General features: G+C 34.3%; 1 protein-coding gene across 1 annotated transcript in view; it reads right to left on the bottom strand.

Annotated features, from left to right (window-relative positions):
- Positions 1 to 340: 340 nt before the first annotated feature.
- The window catches only part of LOC128988858 (probable ATP-dependent RNA helicase pitchoune), a 55992-nt gene continuing 37326 nt past the window's right edge, over positions 341 to 19006 (bottom strand). Inside the window, exons 11-12 of the mRNA XM_054410576.1 lie at positions 1107 to 1284; positions 341 to 525 (exon numbers count right to left, since the gene is read on the bottom strand). Of these exons, the coding sequence (XP_054266551.1) occupies positions 398 to 525; positions 1107 to 1284 (306 nt within the window). The 3' untranslated portion in view covers positions 341 to 397. The remainder of the gene's footprint in view (positions 526 to 1106; positions 1285 to 19006) is intronic.

Consider the following 19006-nt stretch of genomic DNA (forward strand, 5'->3'; position numbering starts at 1 on the left):
GGGATATAAGAGAACGGGAGGCCAGGATTATTTTAGAGGTTTCAGTGGCCAAGGTGGTAAAATAAGGTACGGTAAGTGATAGTAGGCCTATGCAGTGGAAGGTGGTATGTAGCAACTGTACTCAAATCCAGTGTGTGTGAATCGGCCACCAAGTTGTAAACTAGCTGTTCTGAATCATATACAGTTTTAATGGACTACTCGATTCCCGTACGTAGGACGGGCCAAACAGCTCGTACTTATAAAAGTCAAATACCATTCACCGACTCACTTGGGATGGTGAATTTTCTTTTTGCTACTGACTCAACATGAAATGGAAGAGGAGTGTAAATAAATCACAAGATAAAAATAATAATGGATATAGTTAACATATAGAAAACATAATCTATACAAAATGTATTTATCGCTTGGGCTGAACGTATCTGAAGTTGGGTTTGGATTTGTCGTTCTTGTTCAAGTTGTTGTAAAAGCCAAGCCCTCCACCTCCCGTCCTCTTACGTGGTCTTGAGTTCTTGGAGTTTAACACTTCTGTAAAAACTCATTAAGGAAAACTCACGGAGATTGTTTAAATGTTCTTAGATCTAAAAACTCTAACAAAGTTTGGTAAACGGGTTGGGTTGTGTTACAGAGCTGATTTCTGAGCTATAATTGATTAGACGGCTACATGTAACATGTGTGTGTGACCATATGCATTATCCAGCTTTTGTTTTAAAATTTCTCTAAACGATACTGTCCCTAAAAGGTATCACACAATGGCATGATTCAAAACACATTTCTTTGAAAGTAGTTAGCTAACAGGATTTTACTAACGGCTGTACTTTCTTGTAAGCTAATTTTGGTGATGAATTTTCACGGAGATAACTTTTAAAGAGAAATCATTAGGTTGATCATCAACTGGACTAATGTCCGATCCAATTTAAATACCTGGCAAGATTTCTGGCATCCTAAACGTCAACAGTCTAACAGTCTGTCTAACCACTTTGTTACTGAAAGCTACCAAAAATTTCCAATACAAATATAGACAGCTTAAAATTAGCTTTAAAATCTGGCCGATGTCATCAACAATTACCAATGGTTATTCTGGCTATTTGTGGTGAACAAAAGGATACGCAGATCAACAGCAGGAGGCACTGTGAAGCCGAAGGACTTGGCAACCATAGCCAGGTCTAGGGTGGCCACATCGAAGATGAGCTTCAGATGGTGGGAGTCGTAAGCTCTCACATATGCCTTAAATGCCTCCTTTGCGGACTGGTTCAAGAAGTAGTTCTTGGCAATCAGCTTCTCCAACTGAAACAGATAAAAGAATATTTTACTCTTAACGTCTTCAAATGCAAGAAAATTAAAATTAAGATCTACTGGACAGATGCAATCATAAAATACTAGTACTGTAACTGTTAAGGCTTTACGACAAACCAAGATCGTAAGTAAAACATTAAGGAAAGATGGAAAGAATATACATTTACATGTTTTTATCAAATGCAACACAAAAGGGAATTTGACTAGAACGACTTCAAATGGCTCTAAATAACTTAAATCATTGTCCAACCGTAATTTCAAACACTGATATGAGGCCAAAGATGGCCAGGATTTCATAAGTAAAATAAAGAAAAGAGAGTTTTTATGGATTGGACATAGGAGGTCAGCGATAATTGTCACAGAAATCCACTATAGGATCATTGTCCCCGAAAATCATAACATCATTATGATCATCAATATTGCAATCATCATGATTGCAGCAAAACACGTTCCCTATGATTCCCTATGATAGTTCCCTATGATCAGAATAAAACGTGATATCCTGCGACCGCAGCACAACACAAAATATATTATCTTTGACATACAACAACATTGAAAAATAACCAAAAGTTGTTAATACTTGGACGTTTGACCTAAGGCTATTGGAAAGTTTTCCTAATTTTCCGGTTCCATGCAGTATTCCTGTAATATTCAGAGTCCTGAAAATGTATTTTTATCAAGTTTATTTACAGTATTAAGTTCGGCTGGCTACACCATGTCTCAACCAGTGCTACCGTTGCTTCCAGTAGCCAAGTTGTGGCCGTGGTTGTTCAGTAAGCCAAACGACTGTGACGGTGACAGAAACTACCTCCCGAGTTGTCATTTCCTGCCTGACTCCACCCTTCCTGCGTCTTCCCCTCCGCCCACCTTGACGTGAAATTAAATCAAGATAATCACCATTCCACCATCTATATGCTGATTGCTCTACTCTGTTGCTGTACTCTGCTCACTTCCATTATTTTCAATGCCACAAATTTTTCTTAAGGCTGTGGTTTCCTAGACGCGTAATAGATGCGCTGCGTGTGCGCATCTAAGACGCAGCACACTTGTCTTATGGAGTTTCGTTTAAGCGGTTTCCAAGGCTGCGTATCTAATGCGCGCGCATCTAATACGCGCGCACCAATAGCTGCGTATTTGACCGACTGCTTTCAGAGCAGTCGAATCTGAGTTACGCTGCGTTTTAGACATGTCTTGTGCAATGGATTCGGAAGTAAATGTTGTACAGAAGGCAAAATTCTGCAACAACGACGGAAAATTGATTGAATTTGTCTCTTCTAATGACATATTATGGAAGTACTTTGTTCATACAATTAAAATGTTATAGTATTATATTTCATATCATTCGTTATGTAGTGTTAATTTCCCCATAATGTGTAATTTCAATATTCAATTCCCTTGTTACATGTTCCCTACAATTAATTAATTTGTCCTCACATATTTTCTTATTGTTGTTATTAGTAAATAAACCTAATCTTGACAAATATTCTTTTCAAGTCAGCACAACACCAACTCCCAAATATAAGAGCCCCCATAATTATTTTAAGAACTCCTGAACATCTTAGTAATAAGCCTATACTGTATTAATTACTATCATTGTACCCAAACTTCTTACGGGGTTGGCGTATACGTATAAAATGCTTATTGCAGTTATCTTGTAAAAGGTATTTTCATCGATTCGGTAAATCCCGAATAGGTAAATATAATAACAGTAAAAGCAAAGTTGGATAGGGTAAATTAAGATTTATTGTTTACATTTTAAATTGACATGTTTGCTTTAACAGTACAGCTAAAAGATCCACGAGGGCCACGTACAGTTCCTAATCATGTACTTTTTACTGCTTACGCTTCTTAAAAGCTTTTAATACCAAAATATCCATGTAATTATCTAAATCATCGTATAACATCATAGTAGCCACTAGTTATCTCTCCCGTGACCTACGCACCAACCATGTGTATTGTACGCAGTCTAGGAAACCACTCACGGCAGCTGCGTTTTTGGACCTTGATAAAAGACGCAGCGCATCTAAACCGCTGCGCATCTATTACGCGTCTAGGAAACCACAGCCTAAGAACAAGATTACCTATTCAATTGTAATATTTAAAATGTGTATTGTAAGATGTGTCATTTTATGTAGTTAGCTATATTTTATCTTACTGTATTTATTAACTGACTATGCTATAAACCTTAGCAGTTGTATGACTTTGTCAATAATTTGAGAAAATTCTAAGGACAATAAACACATTTAATTTCATTTCATTTCTGTAGTCTATATGCTTCATCTAAACACATTCTTATGTCACTTTCTACAAAAACAGGCTCTGTATCTTTTTGTGATACATTGTAAGTTTTAAAAATATAGTTTATGGTTGGATCCAGATTAAAATTGTATACGAGCATATAAATTAGGCCTACTGTTTTATTCACCATTTCAATTTTAAAAGCTATAGAAAACCTAATATTTTGAATTGAATAAATTAAAAGACGCACCTCAAAGCAAACAATGCAGTAGGCCTGTATGAGTATATTATGTTAAAGTACTTGGGGGTTCTTCAAGTGGTACACAGATTGTGTTTATGAGTTATTCTTGCAGTGTACATCAATGTTGATATCTACATAAAATTTAGTTCTTTATATTCTACTATTTTTAAGATTGTTGAATTGTTTTCAAGGTTAGTCTGATGTGCTATTATCATAGACAAAAAGAATTAAATTAAGACCGTCAGCTGTGCTGCGGTTACCATAGGTTCTGGCGCACACCGCTTGGAGCACTATGTAGTTACTTCGTACACGCTACTTAAACTACAGCGGTGTGCGCTGGAACCCATGGTAACCATGGTAACTGCAGCACGGCTGACAGTCTATTTAATTCTTTTTGTCTATGCTATTATTGAAATGTAATAAATATCCCCACCAGATTTCAATTTATTCTATATTTTTCTAGTTAAATTTTGTTATGAGGTGGTTAAATTTGTATAAAGGTCAGTTTATTTGTGCCTTGAATTCAGTGGACAGTTTGCCAAAACATACTGTAGCCTAGTTTTTTATTACACAGTATTTTGATCAAGTTTCATTTTGTAATCATAATAATTTTAAACGTAATTTAAAAATCATATACACTTGATTCTTCATCAATTTAGGGTTTTGTAAATAAGAGTAAAATTCAAATTGTTTAAGCAATATTCTTTATCCTCACACCAAGTGTGCATTTATACAACATAGTTGCAGCATGTAAACCTAATTAATGCCGTTCGTAATCCTGTCCACCTCTGCATCTGCACGGCTAGTGGCTACAAATACTCTACATCCCTGTAGCTGTGACTGGACAGATTACACCATAAAACACCATAAACCTGTCACACGGAGGTAATTGGGGGACTCAGGTGTCTTGACATACGGCTTCCTGCTGCATTACACTTACACTGCATGGTCAAATAATGCACACATAAATCTGGGTGACTCAACTCGTCTATTTAGGCCGACTTATAATACAACAGATCGGGTTTTATATCATTTTGATATTAGCGAATTTCTTATATAGTGTATAAGCTATTACTGTAGGTCTCGTGGTAAGAGGTGGACCCAGGACCAATTTAATTTTTTGATTTGAAGTCCCCAGGAGAACAAAAACACCATTTGTTCAAATTCATATATGTGTGTCCATTAGCGTGATAACTTAGGTAACATAAAAATCACCTTATTTTAAAGAAATTTGGTACAAATATGTAAATTTACATTCAAACATTATTCAAACAAATCCAAAGAACCATCATGATCAAACTATGGGAATGGGGTTTAATGGGGTAAAAATTGAATTTTTTGTCCCCCCCCCTCCCCCAAAAATTAAATTTTACAACTTCTTTCTATAAAACTTTGTAGGGATTAAAAAAAAAAATTGTACATCAATGTGTTGTAAAATTTAAGGTTACGGATATACTTCCCAAAAAATGTACATTTAAAATCCCTTGTTATTGTTATGGATAAAAAGTTTTAGGTAATTAAAGCAGGAAACTGTTTTAGTAAGATTATTTATAGATATATTTTGATAAATTCATTTATTTCATACAATATTTTTCCTTCCCTGTAGCAGCCAACTTAAGTATTCGTTAAAATTAATGTTATTTAAATACAAAATAAATCTGACAATTCCCAACATAATCAAACCTCATTATGTGCTAAGTATGAAAACACAATTTCAACACACACACAATATCAAAATTTCAGCGTGGAATGTAAATGTAACACGTTTGCACTTAAAGCTTGAAAATTAAAACTACGAAAGAGAATGATTCATTATATAATATCACTTTAATAAAGTGGTGACATAAACGAGTTGCCAAGCAGCTTCATTAATGACAAAAATCAGCTGTTTTGAACTAGAGACATTTATTACAAGCCTAATGATAAAGGACTTGCCTGTTTCTTGACTCAAAACTGCTAATTAAGGTAATCAAAAAATGCCCATACAGTTTTTTTACCAAACATGAAATTATTTTTCAGTCAATCCATTTTTTGAAGCTACCTACAAATTGAACCAGGAAAATGGCCAAACTTTTTGGTCCTGGTTCATAAGGACCATCAGTTTACATCCTTACATGATAATGTTCTGGGAAATGCAATATCTTTTATGGAAACTACTTTTTCTATGTAAAAAACTTACCTTAGAGACACTTCATTAATAATTGTTAATATGATTTTTCTTCAGATAAAGCAATTTTTAAGCAGATTTCATGGTATACTGTTTGACACCAATATACATTTTTTTCATATTAGATTGTTACCTGATTCAACATTACATAAGCACACCTGTGAGGTACAAATGAAGACATCAAGTGGTAAAGCTGCTAAAGCCGTAGAAGACTGCCTTACTGGGCCACTAATTGGCTGCAGCCAGCTAATGTAGGCGTCTCTATTGGTTGAATTGTTATTTATAGCTGAGTGTTTATGTTTCCTCAGATGGGCTGTAGGTGACGCCACTAAATCAATGTGTTGTAACATGCCAAAGGCGGGCTACAGGTTGTACTGAGGCAAGTGTCGTGTTCTGACATGTTTAGCCAAACAAGTTAGGTAATATTGTGGTAATTTAGTAAAAGGTTAATTGATTAATTAAAAAATCATAATGTGAACGGTATTCACATACACATTTCAGATGGTTCTTATTGCTAGGGGAAAATATTTTATCATTCACAGCCCCGCTAGTCCTATAATGCAAAAGGAATAACCCTAGGTAAAAATAACCCCTATAAGATCACAAAAATCTTTTCTTTTCTCACAAATAAAGCTTGAGTCAGAAAAAGATTCTTATGTTTGCTATAGAATAATTTGAAACACTAATGGCAGTAAAAAATTCAAAAAAATTCAATAATTATATTTTAACCGTTTTTCCTACTCCACTGAAGAGGGTTTCCTTAAGGGGGTTTGGTCGAAAATTTTCATGTCTGATTTTTTGTTATTGTTCAGTTGTACTAAAAATTAGAGATACAAATATATAAGAAATTTTTTATTATTTTGCATATTAAGCGAGATATGGAGCTTGAAAGTAGTGAATTTTTCATCTTTGGTACCAATTCACAGGGAGAATGGGTAATGCGATTCTCACCAAAATTGGCATTCAGGTGTGGAAAAATAATAATCACTGGCTACGTATTTCAATTTATAAATTCAAAATTTGTTTAAAATTTTTGTCTTTTAAAATTTTTTTTAAAAATTGAATTTTTTTTTAAAAATAGCTGTTTGTTTTTGGGGAAAATTTATATGTATGTTGGAATTTAAAAAATGTGATATGTCAACTAGTTTGGGCTGTGAATTCGACCCTATGATGCCTTGCGCTGTCGGAGCACCACTTGGCTTGATCAGTTAATTGATAGACTTCAAATGTATTTTAGCTATGTTTTGAGCAAATAAGAAAATCATAATCGGTTTTAGACAGTGACAACGGGGGGTTCTTCCGATTAAAAAGAGAAGAAGAGTGTTTGGGGGACACCGCTACCACCATCTAATTCTGCATATTAGATTTAGTTACTTATTTGCAAATGACTTGTTTTTATAAGATCAACAAACTAGTTCATAGAGATATTGTAAATTTTTTTGTTAAAAGTCACCAATGGGTAACCAACATTTTAACATTATAAGCCCCCAAATATGAAACCCCGTTCCCATAGTTTGATCATGCAGATAGGCAAACTTGTTCAAATAAACATAAGTTTAAACGTTCAGACCTACTCTGTTCCAACCCAAAAACACTCTCATACACTCATCTGTAATTTGGGTACCCGAGGCTGCACCATGTGCATTTCACAAATTTTGTCAGAGTTTCACAATTTCCGAGGTGATGCAACAGTGTTAAGTGCGAGGAGCTAAATGAGGCATGCCGCTGGACATGACACTTCCCCCCGGCATAACTGTCCGACACTTACATATCTCACTCAGTTTAATTATCCGGTATACATTGAATGTAAAATGTGTGAATCTTCACTGCTTCAAATAGATTGCTTTGAAATATCTATTTACAAGTTAGTACATACATTACCAAAAGTTTAAAAATAAGAGCCGCTAAACATAAAATGAAAATTGGTAACAGCCCCTTCATTTACTTTCTGGTAGCAGAGAGTCCTAAATTAATGGCTTATCAAACATATTTGTGGTTATTGATAAATTATTGTAATTGGTAGAGGGATACAAATCCAAAAAGGAAATATCATTGTCTCCTTCTGCATTATATCATTTAGTATCTATGCAATTCCATTGTAGGCCTAGGCCTACTTTAGTCAGATAAAATAATATCATAGGCCGTAGAATCAGTAAAAAATTTAAAGGGGGGCCACCAGTTGACCGACAAGATACTTGGTCGTCTTGCCACTAGACCGTCTTTTTTAATTAAATAGATAAATACTGAAAACCCGTACGTCGACAAGTTATTTCATCGTCAGTCCAGTTGACCGGCCTGTAAATCTAAATTATTATACACGAGAAACCAACTTGTCGTCAATCCTCCCGACCGACTTACCACTTGCTCGTCTTTTAGGTGGGGATGTGTTGAGCGGCAGTGCCGGCGGCGCGCGCAGCTGTGGAGTGCACTGCAGGCGTACCAACTTCTGTATCTTGTAGTGGCGGTTTTCATTCCGACGATTTTCAGCTATCACAATGCAGCGGACTAGCGAGGTTTTTATTACGTGTAATTGTTTGTTTCTCAATCGATATTTTGTTATACACAGTACAGTGAATATAAATAGGCCTATATTAGTTTACTTCAATGAAATAAATGTTTTATTTAGCTAAATAAATAAAAATACGCCGATTGAACAAATAAAATTGTTACAGACAACAGGAAGTCCTTAATATGATCAAAAAAGTGTTTATCTTTATTAAAAAATTACTGAAATTTGTAAACTTACTGCTGGCGACAAGGGTGGTGCCATGCATAGGTTTATCAATAAATAAGATAAACATGGACAACCTTATGCAGCTATAAGTCAGGAAACATTTGTAGAAACATTAAAATGCAATACCAATTTATGAAATATGATAAAATATTTACAGGAAATGTTGATTACTGTATATACATCGTGAGTATCTCCAGCAGTTACACACTGGTGATCTTTGAGTTGACTCTTTTAAACTCATTGAATATTACTTTTTTCGTTTTGAAATAAATTCTGTAATACTTTGAAATTGCTCGAATTCGAGCAACATGTACACGAGTTTGAATATTAAATTAACTAACATATTTATGTAATAGGAGGGTCAAATATTGTGAACAGTGGTGAGGTAACTACCGTTACATTTATTCAATTGAGAGATAAATACAAATTGATAATACCGGTTATTTAAAGCTTTGTTGTATATTTTTCCCTCTCTTAAAAAAATAAAATAAAGAATGAATTTAGACTTTTGGTGACATTAGTTTGTACTATTTCTCCTTAAATGACACTGCTGTCTTGGTAAGCAATAGTTATCTCGGTAAACTATTTATTTGCTGAAGTGCACAGTGTGCTACTTAGCCTGAGAAACATCTTTTGTTTTATGATTTTGTTGTAGGCCTATTGAAAACCTTGTCTAGAAGGAATTCCCATTGCCTGTGTTACCGGGGAGAAGTTTTTCTTAGTAAAGTCTGTAGACGTCTTCGGTTTTACACAGAAACATGTAATTATAATTGAAGAAGTACATGTTTTATCCTGTCACGTTGTTGCGTGGACAATACTATGGTGATTCAATTCTGTGTACTTCAATTGTCTAACTGGCCCTAACTGACGCATCCTTGTTCTTTTTTTTACTAAATAATGTAGTCTTTACTTCCGTGGATCTTTGCGTTTTATTGTGTAACTGTCCTCAAGTAAGTCTGTGTTCTGAGTAAGTACTTCAAATGCACGGCACTACTGTATATTCAGATTTTCTAATGAACTAATATAAGGATAAAAGGAGTATAGACATGTATGTATGACAGAGTATGTCTACTCCTTTTATCTATGGTACTATTTCCAAGTTCATCTGGACGACCCTGCAAAACGTTTCTAGTAAAAAAAAATTATTTGGTTTATGTTTATGAACTTGTATGAGTGTTGTTAACTAAAGCTAAATTCACATCAAATTAATTTATTTAATTTATTTTAATAGTATTTCTAATTAATTTCAGTTTTAAGAACATATAGTAAATAAATCCTTGTTGAAACGGCTGTACTATCCATGCAATTATTGTCAAACTATATGTTCAAAGATTCCTGGACGGCAATGTTATAATACTAGTTGGAGCAGAGGTACTGGATCCAGGGTTAATACAGTTTTGTGACGTAAGGTATATCACTGCAGAAGTAGTTAGCTCAAGAATTATGACGCGGATGACAAAGATTGGTAGTTTTTTCTATAATAATCAAAAAAATTATCAAACCCCAAGTACATAAAATCATTCACAGTTTTTTTTTCACAGTCTATTGAATAGCCTGCAGTTAAGTTCACTCTAATGAAGAATATAGACGTGGCCAGAGTTCCAAACTATTTAAGTAACAACTGTTTACATGAACTATCCTAGTGTGCAATGTACTTATTGAATTTTCATTAGTAATATATCATGGCTATATCGTAAGTATCAAAAAAGTATCGTAAAAGTATCAAAAGATAGTAAAACGAAAACGAAACAATCAACCAAGACCAGTGACCGAAACAAGTGTCGAGCTGGCGGCGCCGCGCCTACCTCGGGATTCCCCGAGGGCATTAATTCATCTTTGAAGTAACACCGGTAACACTGACTCACTGGCCGACACGGATACCCGCCTACCACCCCCTTTGTGTCGTCACCCTATGACCACCGGTCGGTCAGCCACCCATCCAAGGAAACTCTAGACATCGGCGGCTCTTTGTCGTTCGTTGACCAGCGTATTTTCTAGAGTTGAATGTAGGCCTATACCCTCACTCACACCAGGGAATAAGTAAACTGTAGTAGTTTTCTTGTTTATGAAAATATTTGCATCAAATTAGAAAAAAATCATTTATTTATTTATAAAATGTTATTATTTTACACACAAAAAACACACTTTTACCCTCCCTGTTGCAGCAAACCTAAGTACTTGTTAAACTTATTCTATTTAAATATGGAATAACTGTGATATTTTCAAGAAGTCATTTTAGTGTAAATCCAATCAGGCAAATAGAAATTTGCTTAGTCTGCAGGTTTGTTGCGGTGGGGGTATATTTCGTCATAAACTCTTTTTCCACTTAAGAGTCTTCAATAGTAACCGACGAAAATTATGACTGTTATTAGTTTTTTAACAAGTCATTTGTTTATATGTAACTCCTGTACTTCTTTGCAATTGCTCGATTTCGAGCAACATGTACACTAGTTAACCTATAATTTTATACAATAGCTAAAATATTCCACATTCCAACCAAATTTCTGGCCGAAAGTAGTTTTTAATTGCATTTTAATTGAATGATTTGTAACGAATCGAATTAAACCATAACTGTGGTTAATACTTGAGACTAACAATTAAGGGACACTAGGTTCTAAATACTACAAGTGCAGAAGGGCACGGTACCCATTCGAGCCGTGTCCATATTTTGTTAAATTAATAGTAGTTTACAGCAACTGGATAAACATTTTACAATACTTATGTAGAAATATGTGCATGATTTAGAAAGTCATTAAGCTGGAAAACTGCAATATACTACAGACTTTTCAGAGAGGTTACGTATTCATTCAGCTTAGTGAAAACATAATATAGATACGTATACAAATAAGAACTTGAACTCTTTGAGAGCCATTGAATGTTATTAGACGAAAAGGGTTGCGCATGTTTACTAGCGCTACTCAGCAACAAAAACCATTTAATTTATCTCTAAAATGTATATTCTTAAAGTGCACTGAGCAGCAGCCTAAAAAATCTATGTAACTTACCTATATAGTTACAAAATACTCAAACTCGCATTGTGACATTATAATTCGGCTAATATTTCTCCAACAGATAATTCATCTACAGAGAAGAATTTTATTGTACTCTTACCGTGTCTAATAACATCCAAAGACAAAAACCTTGCCTAAAAATGGTACCTGTCTTAACAAATTATTTGCAGTGGCCTATATTACGGACCGTGGCTCACTGGTTGGTAACATTATTGAAAATAACACGACATTTTGGCTGTAAAAATGGCCCAATTAGTAAATACTATTTAAGCAGCTACTGTCATAACAGAAAGGTCATATTCCTTTTAAACTAGATCACATCATCCTTTATAAGATACGTTGATTAACAATGCATGTAAACGTCAATAAATTACGTAACAGCCAATTTATTTTTTTGCTTTTTGGAAATGCCAAATTTCTATGTAATTTCCATTATTTGTTGCCAATGAAGCCACACACCCATATAAATGAGGAGACCCCTAACAGTTCAAGAATAAAAGCTAACTTCACTTCAAGTATATTCCACTACACCTAACATTCCGTAGAGAGATTATATTGACATCTTTATGAAATTGATAAGGCTGAGACAATTAACTGACATCCCCCATGTCAAGGAATTCCAGTTTTAACAGTAACCCCACAACCAATTAATTTCTCAAAACTGTGCTAGAGGGTTATTCATTGGCATAGAAGTACGATATGAACTGACGCGACGTGACGAAGGAAAAATCAAACTTACGCTGTAACTGATATACCTTCCTTTAAAGTTAAAACATGTCTTCCCAACAAACAGATATATTTTTCAAATAAAATCATAGATTAATATGCATTAGGCTACACTGATGAAATCACGGAAGTGTTTAGCTACAAAAGATCAACCAATACTATTTTAATACTATTTAAAGGTTCTTTCAAAGGAAGAGATACCAGATTAACATATTAATAAAAACTCCGACTACGTACAGTATGGGAAATATTTTATTCATTGAATGATCAACTATATTTGGCAACTAACGCAATTAATATCATTTTAGCGAATTTCCCCTATAGGGAATAAGTTATTAACGTAGTACTCATGGTAAGACCTGGACCCAGGACCGATTTACTTTTTCGTTTTGAGGTCCCTAGAGACCAAAAACACCATCCGTTCAAATGTATATATATATAGATATATATATATTTATACATAAATATACATGTACATATTTATATATATATTTTTGGATTGGTTTTTCTATGATTATTCTAAAAAACTCCCTCCAAAAAGTTAACATAAAACAATATAACGAATAGAGACTAATCACACTATAACAATGGAACAGTTCCAGAATTTGTGTAAAACTGGTTTACAAATTGTTATACTGTACTGTATATACAACTTTGTTTTACTTGGGGTTTTCTACGAAATAAACTAAAACAAAACTATAATGCGACAAGATGGTAAGGTCATAAGAATACTAGAATGATAAAATCGTCCATAAAACAACCACAAAAAAAAAAAAAAAAAAAAAAAAAAACTAAAAACCCCGCCTATGCCGTTTGAGTTCCAGTAGGGGATGGGACTGGTTCTGAAGACTAGGAGTTTCCTTGTTTGTTAGGCATTTCTAGGAAGAGGCACTTTCTAGTTTACAGCCCCAATGTGCGGCTGTTTAGTTTGATCACATTGTTGCCGCCCTTTTCGGGACACTGGGGCGGTTTGGGAGCTCGAGCCCAGCTAGTACGCGCCTAGTGTTGGACGCGCCTAACTTTAGTCCCCGGACCAGAAACCAGGCTTGGGAGCTCGCGCCTAAGTTGAAATGGTCGTAGATCAAGTATAGTCGCGCCTAAGTTGCAGCGCGGCTAGATGGACAGGGAATCGCGGGTAATTCAGGTTTTGACGTTGGCAACGGCCATTGCAGAACCCGTTACCGTTGACAACAACAAAAGATGAACACTTATTGAAGATGGATAGGTCTACTATTTAATCGTGGTATATCAATGGTGGCTAATTAGTAGACTATGGTGTATGTTTCTGCATTGTACCATTGCAAAAATGTAGTTTTGTAAGATCGTTGTTTTACATCGCAATGACTGAAGAACCGTAATTGTTTATATTAAATTCTTTTTAGATCTAACTTTATTTTCACTTTACGATTTATAATTATTTAATCAGTTGTCCTTAAGTACTACTAGTTGTCTTTTAAGTACTACACCTTATAAATACGTACAGAGCAACATAATATTAACATCGGAAACTCGGTTTCATGCAATAAAAAGCTCAAAATTAAACAGGAATTTCCCAGTATAATATAGGGGTATTGACAAAAAAAATAATAAAAAGTAATTGCGGAGGTTATGATTGTCTGAAGCCAAGGTAAATGTAAAAAAATCTTTTAATACAGTACTTAGAAAAAATTGTTGTCAATTTAATAGTATATTACGTTACTAGTCCTGAAAATAAGTGTTTACCGGACGAGTGTGGTCGTTCCCGTGCGAGACGAAGTCGTGTACGGGATTACCATACGAGTACGGTAAACACATTTTGGACGAGTTACGTACGATAGTTTACGCCATACTACTTAATTCGTAGAAACCCTTATATATTTCCACCAACTAAAGGACTAAACATCACCAGTCATAACCTCTAAGAGAGGTTATGTTTTTGTTTATAACCAATCATTGCCACGCAAATACAGTATAATCAGCAGATTGGTGTCCGGTAAAACTCATTGCAGAACAGTATTAAGCAATGAAACCCCATTTGAATAAGCTGGCGGCAAACAGCTGTTTTCTGGACTAAATCCTTGCGTGGGAAGTTCGTCAAAATAATGTAGTGTGGCTAAAAATCTTTTTTTACATGACACTCTTGTATCCAATTTTCCTAGGGAAGTATCTATTACCGTAGGTAGCACTTATTTCCGGGACCGATAAACTTTTCCATTTTGATGTCCCTAGAGGCCAAAAACACTGTTCGTTCAAAATTTTATATATGTATAGCCTATATATAAATGTATTATATATACGTCCATAAACGTGATAACTTGAGTAAATTTGTCTGATTTTGATAAAATTTGGCATGAAAGTGTTAGGCGCGATTCTCCTTAATGACTTCGCGAACCAGCATGATCAGACCAAGGGAATCCGGAGTATAGGATAAAAATAGTTTTTTTCTCAATTTTAACCCCTATAACATAAATCATTGTCTTTAAAATATTTCAAAGAGTAAAGAGTATTTCAAAGAGTATAACAAACAAATTAATATCTTATAATGTTTTGTACGGTTATTGGCTACAGAGACTATTGGTAACATTTTAAATTTTAAATTCCCATGTGATTCTTATGGAGAATAAGTTAATTGTTCTAGTGTGGTCGTTTATGGATATATTTTTATGAAACTTGGCAAATTTATTTATTTTTTATAAAGCTCTTAATATTTTGGTAAAAAACACACTTCATTGCCTTCCCTGTAGTAGCATACCTACACGTAGGTAGTTTTAGTTACTTGTTAAACCTAAATATTTAAATAAATTTAATTGAAAGTCCTGTTAGATTATTGGATATTCGCTTTTCTGTAGGTTTTCTGTGGCGGGATTATTGATATACTGTATTTATTTTCTTATACTCCAAACAATCTAGGTACTACATTTCGATGTAACTAGCACTAGTCAATGACACTAAACTGAGCTCAATCACAACTCAATAAAAAGAAAACGAAAATGACTGTGAGCTATTTGCAGTTTTTTATGTTTTGTTTATTACCTCTTCACTCTTTCGTAGGGGGCGAGTGGGGGGGGGGGGGGTATGTACGTGGTAACTAATTTTTTCATAGCTAATAAAATATTTATAATTAAGGCACGGGTGCTTATAACCAAACTGTCAGTTGAAATAAATTCTATTCAGGCTCCATATTTTATTGAAGTTAACAGTAAAAACAAAAACAAAATAATATTTCGTTAAATTACTTCCCGCGAGATTTTTTTTTTTAATTTTGAACAACAGAAACATAAAAAAAACTTTTATCAAATATACTTTGAGGGTAATGAAATTGTTCGGAATTTAATAACGAATTTTAATATAACATTCTTTTACTTAATATGTAATCAATTAACTTGCTAATGAGCTAATACCGGCATGATGTCGACTTAGACCTGCCCCCTGGCAGGACTAAAGTTGGGGACTAAACTCACTGATTTTTATGACGAAAACATATCACTTAGTCCCGAAATTGGTCTCCCAAACCCACCGAGACTATCTCTTAGGCTGGCACCTAAGTCTACTTGACTCCCAAACCAACAATATTTAGGCGCGAGATTATCCCTGCACAAGTTAGGCGCGCGCTTTACTGATCCCGAGCTCACAAACCCGTTTTCGAGGCGGCAGCCTAAAATACCGGAAATATCCGGATTTAGTCGCGGACTAGCGCTAATACCGAGCTCCCAAACCGCCCCTAAATCATAATCTCCACAAAGGCAACACACAACACTACTAAACTTACCCATATTCGAAACAGATGGCTTTTAAAAACATTGGGCCCAATCAATAGATTTTAAAGTACAGAATTTAATTATGACATTTAATATGATTAAAATCTTAATCTAATTAAATTAAATTTTAATTAGAGTACAGGTAAAATAAGCATCGCAACGTAAACAATGTCAAGCGTAAGTATTTTATGACGGTTTGCTAAAAAAATGTTAATTTAAATGTGTTAAAATTTTGGTAGCATGAACTAACGTTTCGGAATCCAGACAGATAACGCAAAACTTATACAGTACGGTATGACATAAATTATAAATTAAATGTAACATGACTGTAAAAAATAAGATGGGACAACAACGATAATTAAGTTGTAAATAGTGATTTTGTGTTGTCTTCACTTGATGTTGATGTTCATTATCTGACAAGGTTTAAGTAATTTGTTTCTGTTTAGTAATGTAAAATGTGACAATGTTTGATTAAAACACAAGTATCAGGAGACCAAGCTTGCTCGAGGTGTCAGGTTATTTCATAAGTAGCGATGCATATTTGGCTAAATACACTCTCGCCAATTCAGTCAATACAAAAAGACTATTTTAATGCCTATCGTATTTCGTATTCGTATTTCAGGAGAAGACCTCTCGTTCATCTTTACATGCAAACACTACGTAAAATACCTTCTGGGCCGTGACAGACAGACAGAAATTGAGATAAAACACTAAAAGCTTTTTAATGTATAAACGCAAAAATAACCGAAAATAAATAATTCTGAACAGTGTACAGACAAAACTCTAATTTTATTTGTGATCAACTACCGTACATTAAAGTAAACAAAAATCAGCTGTGTGTGGTTTCTAATGCTATTCTTATGGAGACAATGTTACGTTGTATATAATTTTGTGTTGAAATTTGGGTAAATTAACTATTTTTCCCGCCGTCACGGGATCGAGTCCTTTAATTTGAGCCCTCTCCCGTCCTTCTACGACTTCCCAGTCACCCACAATTTTGAGGTAAAGACCCGCGGCTTACGTAATAACGTAATTAATATATAGATATGAGGAGTCTACTTGTATGGTATAATGTACCAATCGTAATAGATGAAATGATTGAATCCATTGCTAAACAGCTGCTTATTTGCTATAGCAGAATTGAAAACAATCTCATTTCGATAGGTTATCTATACACAAAACCTTATTCGTTTTCTAGTTTAGTTTGTTTATTAATGATGCATATGACGAAAAATATAGTTCACCACACGGGCAATTTTCAACTCTCGCTCATTTACCGACCTCGGCTTTGCCTAGGTCGTAAAACTTGACCTCGGGTCAAAAAGAGTCACTTGAGGTCCTAGTGATTAAATATTCTAATAAGATAATTGTTTTGACGCTATTATGCAGTTTGTAACAACTGTAAAAAATAAAGATGTTTGAGTAGCCGACCCTGTAAGTCAACATAAAGTTTAAATGAGTGTTTTAAAGTTTGTTTGATATTTATGCCTATGTTAGTAATTAACAATGTTTAATATTTAGAAAATCGTAAAAAAAATTACTTTAATAAAAACTATTGTTATTGTAGGCGTACCACTATCACACACTGTACACTACTGCAATGTCTTGTTTGTGTTTTTATGCCATATATTAGGGTCTTTTGTTTTATGTATCCTTTTGTGTTCCTTGTTCACTTATAATAAATCAACATTAATAATTAATTATAATTAACAAGGGAAATCTAATTTTTTAACACCTTTTACAACTAAAATTAAGTCTATTTGAATGATTAGCCAGCTGTACACTTTAATAACCCCAGTATTATGTATTCGATATTGTTACTTATGCATTGTAATTACATTTTAACGTTGGTCAATTTTAGGAAAGGGTTTGTCAATCATTAAATTTTAAGTTGTTATTTCATGACAACGTAATACGAAGTTGACGTACCACTTTAGCATTGCTCTGCATTTTACCCAGAACTGAAAGAGTAATATTTTTTTTATTACAATTAAATAATATCTCATGAACTGTCATGCTGTAATAGCTAGTTTCCGGCGTAGGGCTATGGGAGTAATAACACCCTGGATGCCCCAAACTCGTGCCGATTATTAAGTATTGTGTGAACCCAAATCAGCTATTATTATTTCTTTTTCTTCGCCTCCATACTAGGTACATGGCTAAAACCTTCTTTTGCCGTGGTGTTAGCATCGCAACTACTGAGCCACAACTGAACAGAAAATAATAAATATTCAGGCGTGAATAATATTTTAATTAATAACTATAAACTTTTTAAAACCTCATACCATCAAAAGAGTACCAGTTGGAGCAAGGTAATAAGAAAAAAACCTATAGTTTACCCAAGAATTGAGAGTTTTAAAGCAGGAAAGAGCTAAAGACCACCTACAGTGACAGTTCCATGTGACGTCAGGCCTCTGCCAGACCATAGGACACTATACATACAACATACAACCATGATATGAGTCATGATGACATACTGTTTTTTGGTCAGATATTGTAGAGATTTAAATCATATACATTGTATACTTATTCCCATACTGATGGGTTGAGGCGTTCGAAAGTTATGGGACTTTGAAATCTCAAATTTAGACAACTTTCTTTACCCAGAAAATCATATTTTCAGTCTTACAGTATTTTCAATTAAATTCTCAACAGTTGTTACAATTTGTCCTCTTGATTTAATGTTTAAAAATATTTCAAACCTACATCCTTATTCCTTATAAAGTAAAATTCAGAGACATGCCGGGAGACAGCTATAGTGTAAGAGTTCCTTATCTATTATCAGGCTCATGTAACCTATATCCTTGTCCTTCTACTGTCTGTGCTGTAGTTTGACCAAGTTCATACAGCACAGGTCAG

Source organism: Macrosteles quadrilineatus, unplaced genomic scaffold (assembly GCF_028750875.1).
Source record: "Macrosteles quadrilineatus isolate MER2022 unplaced genomic scaffold, UCM_ALF_1.0 Scaffold_3__2_contigs__length_128488019, whole genome shotgun sequence".
NCBI classification, from domain to species: domain Eukaryota; kingdom Metazoa; phylum Arthropoda; class Insecta; order Hemiptera; family Cicadellidae; genus Macrosteles; species Macrosteles quadrilineatus.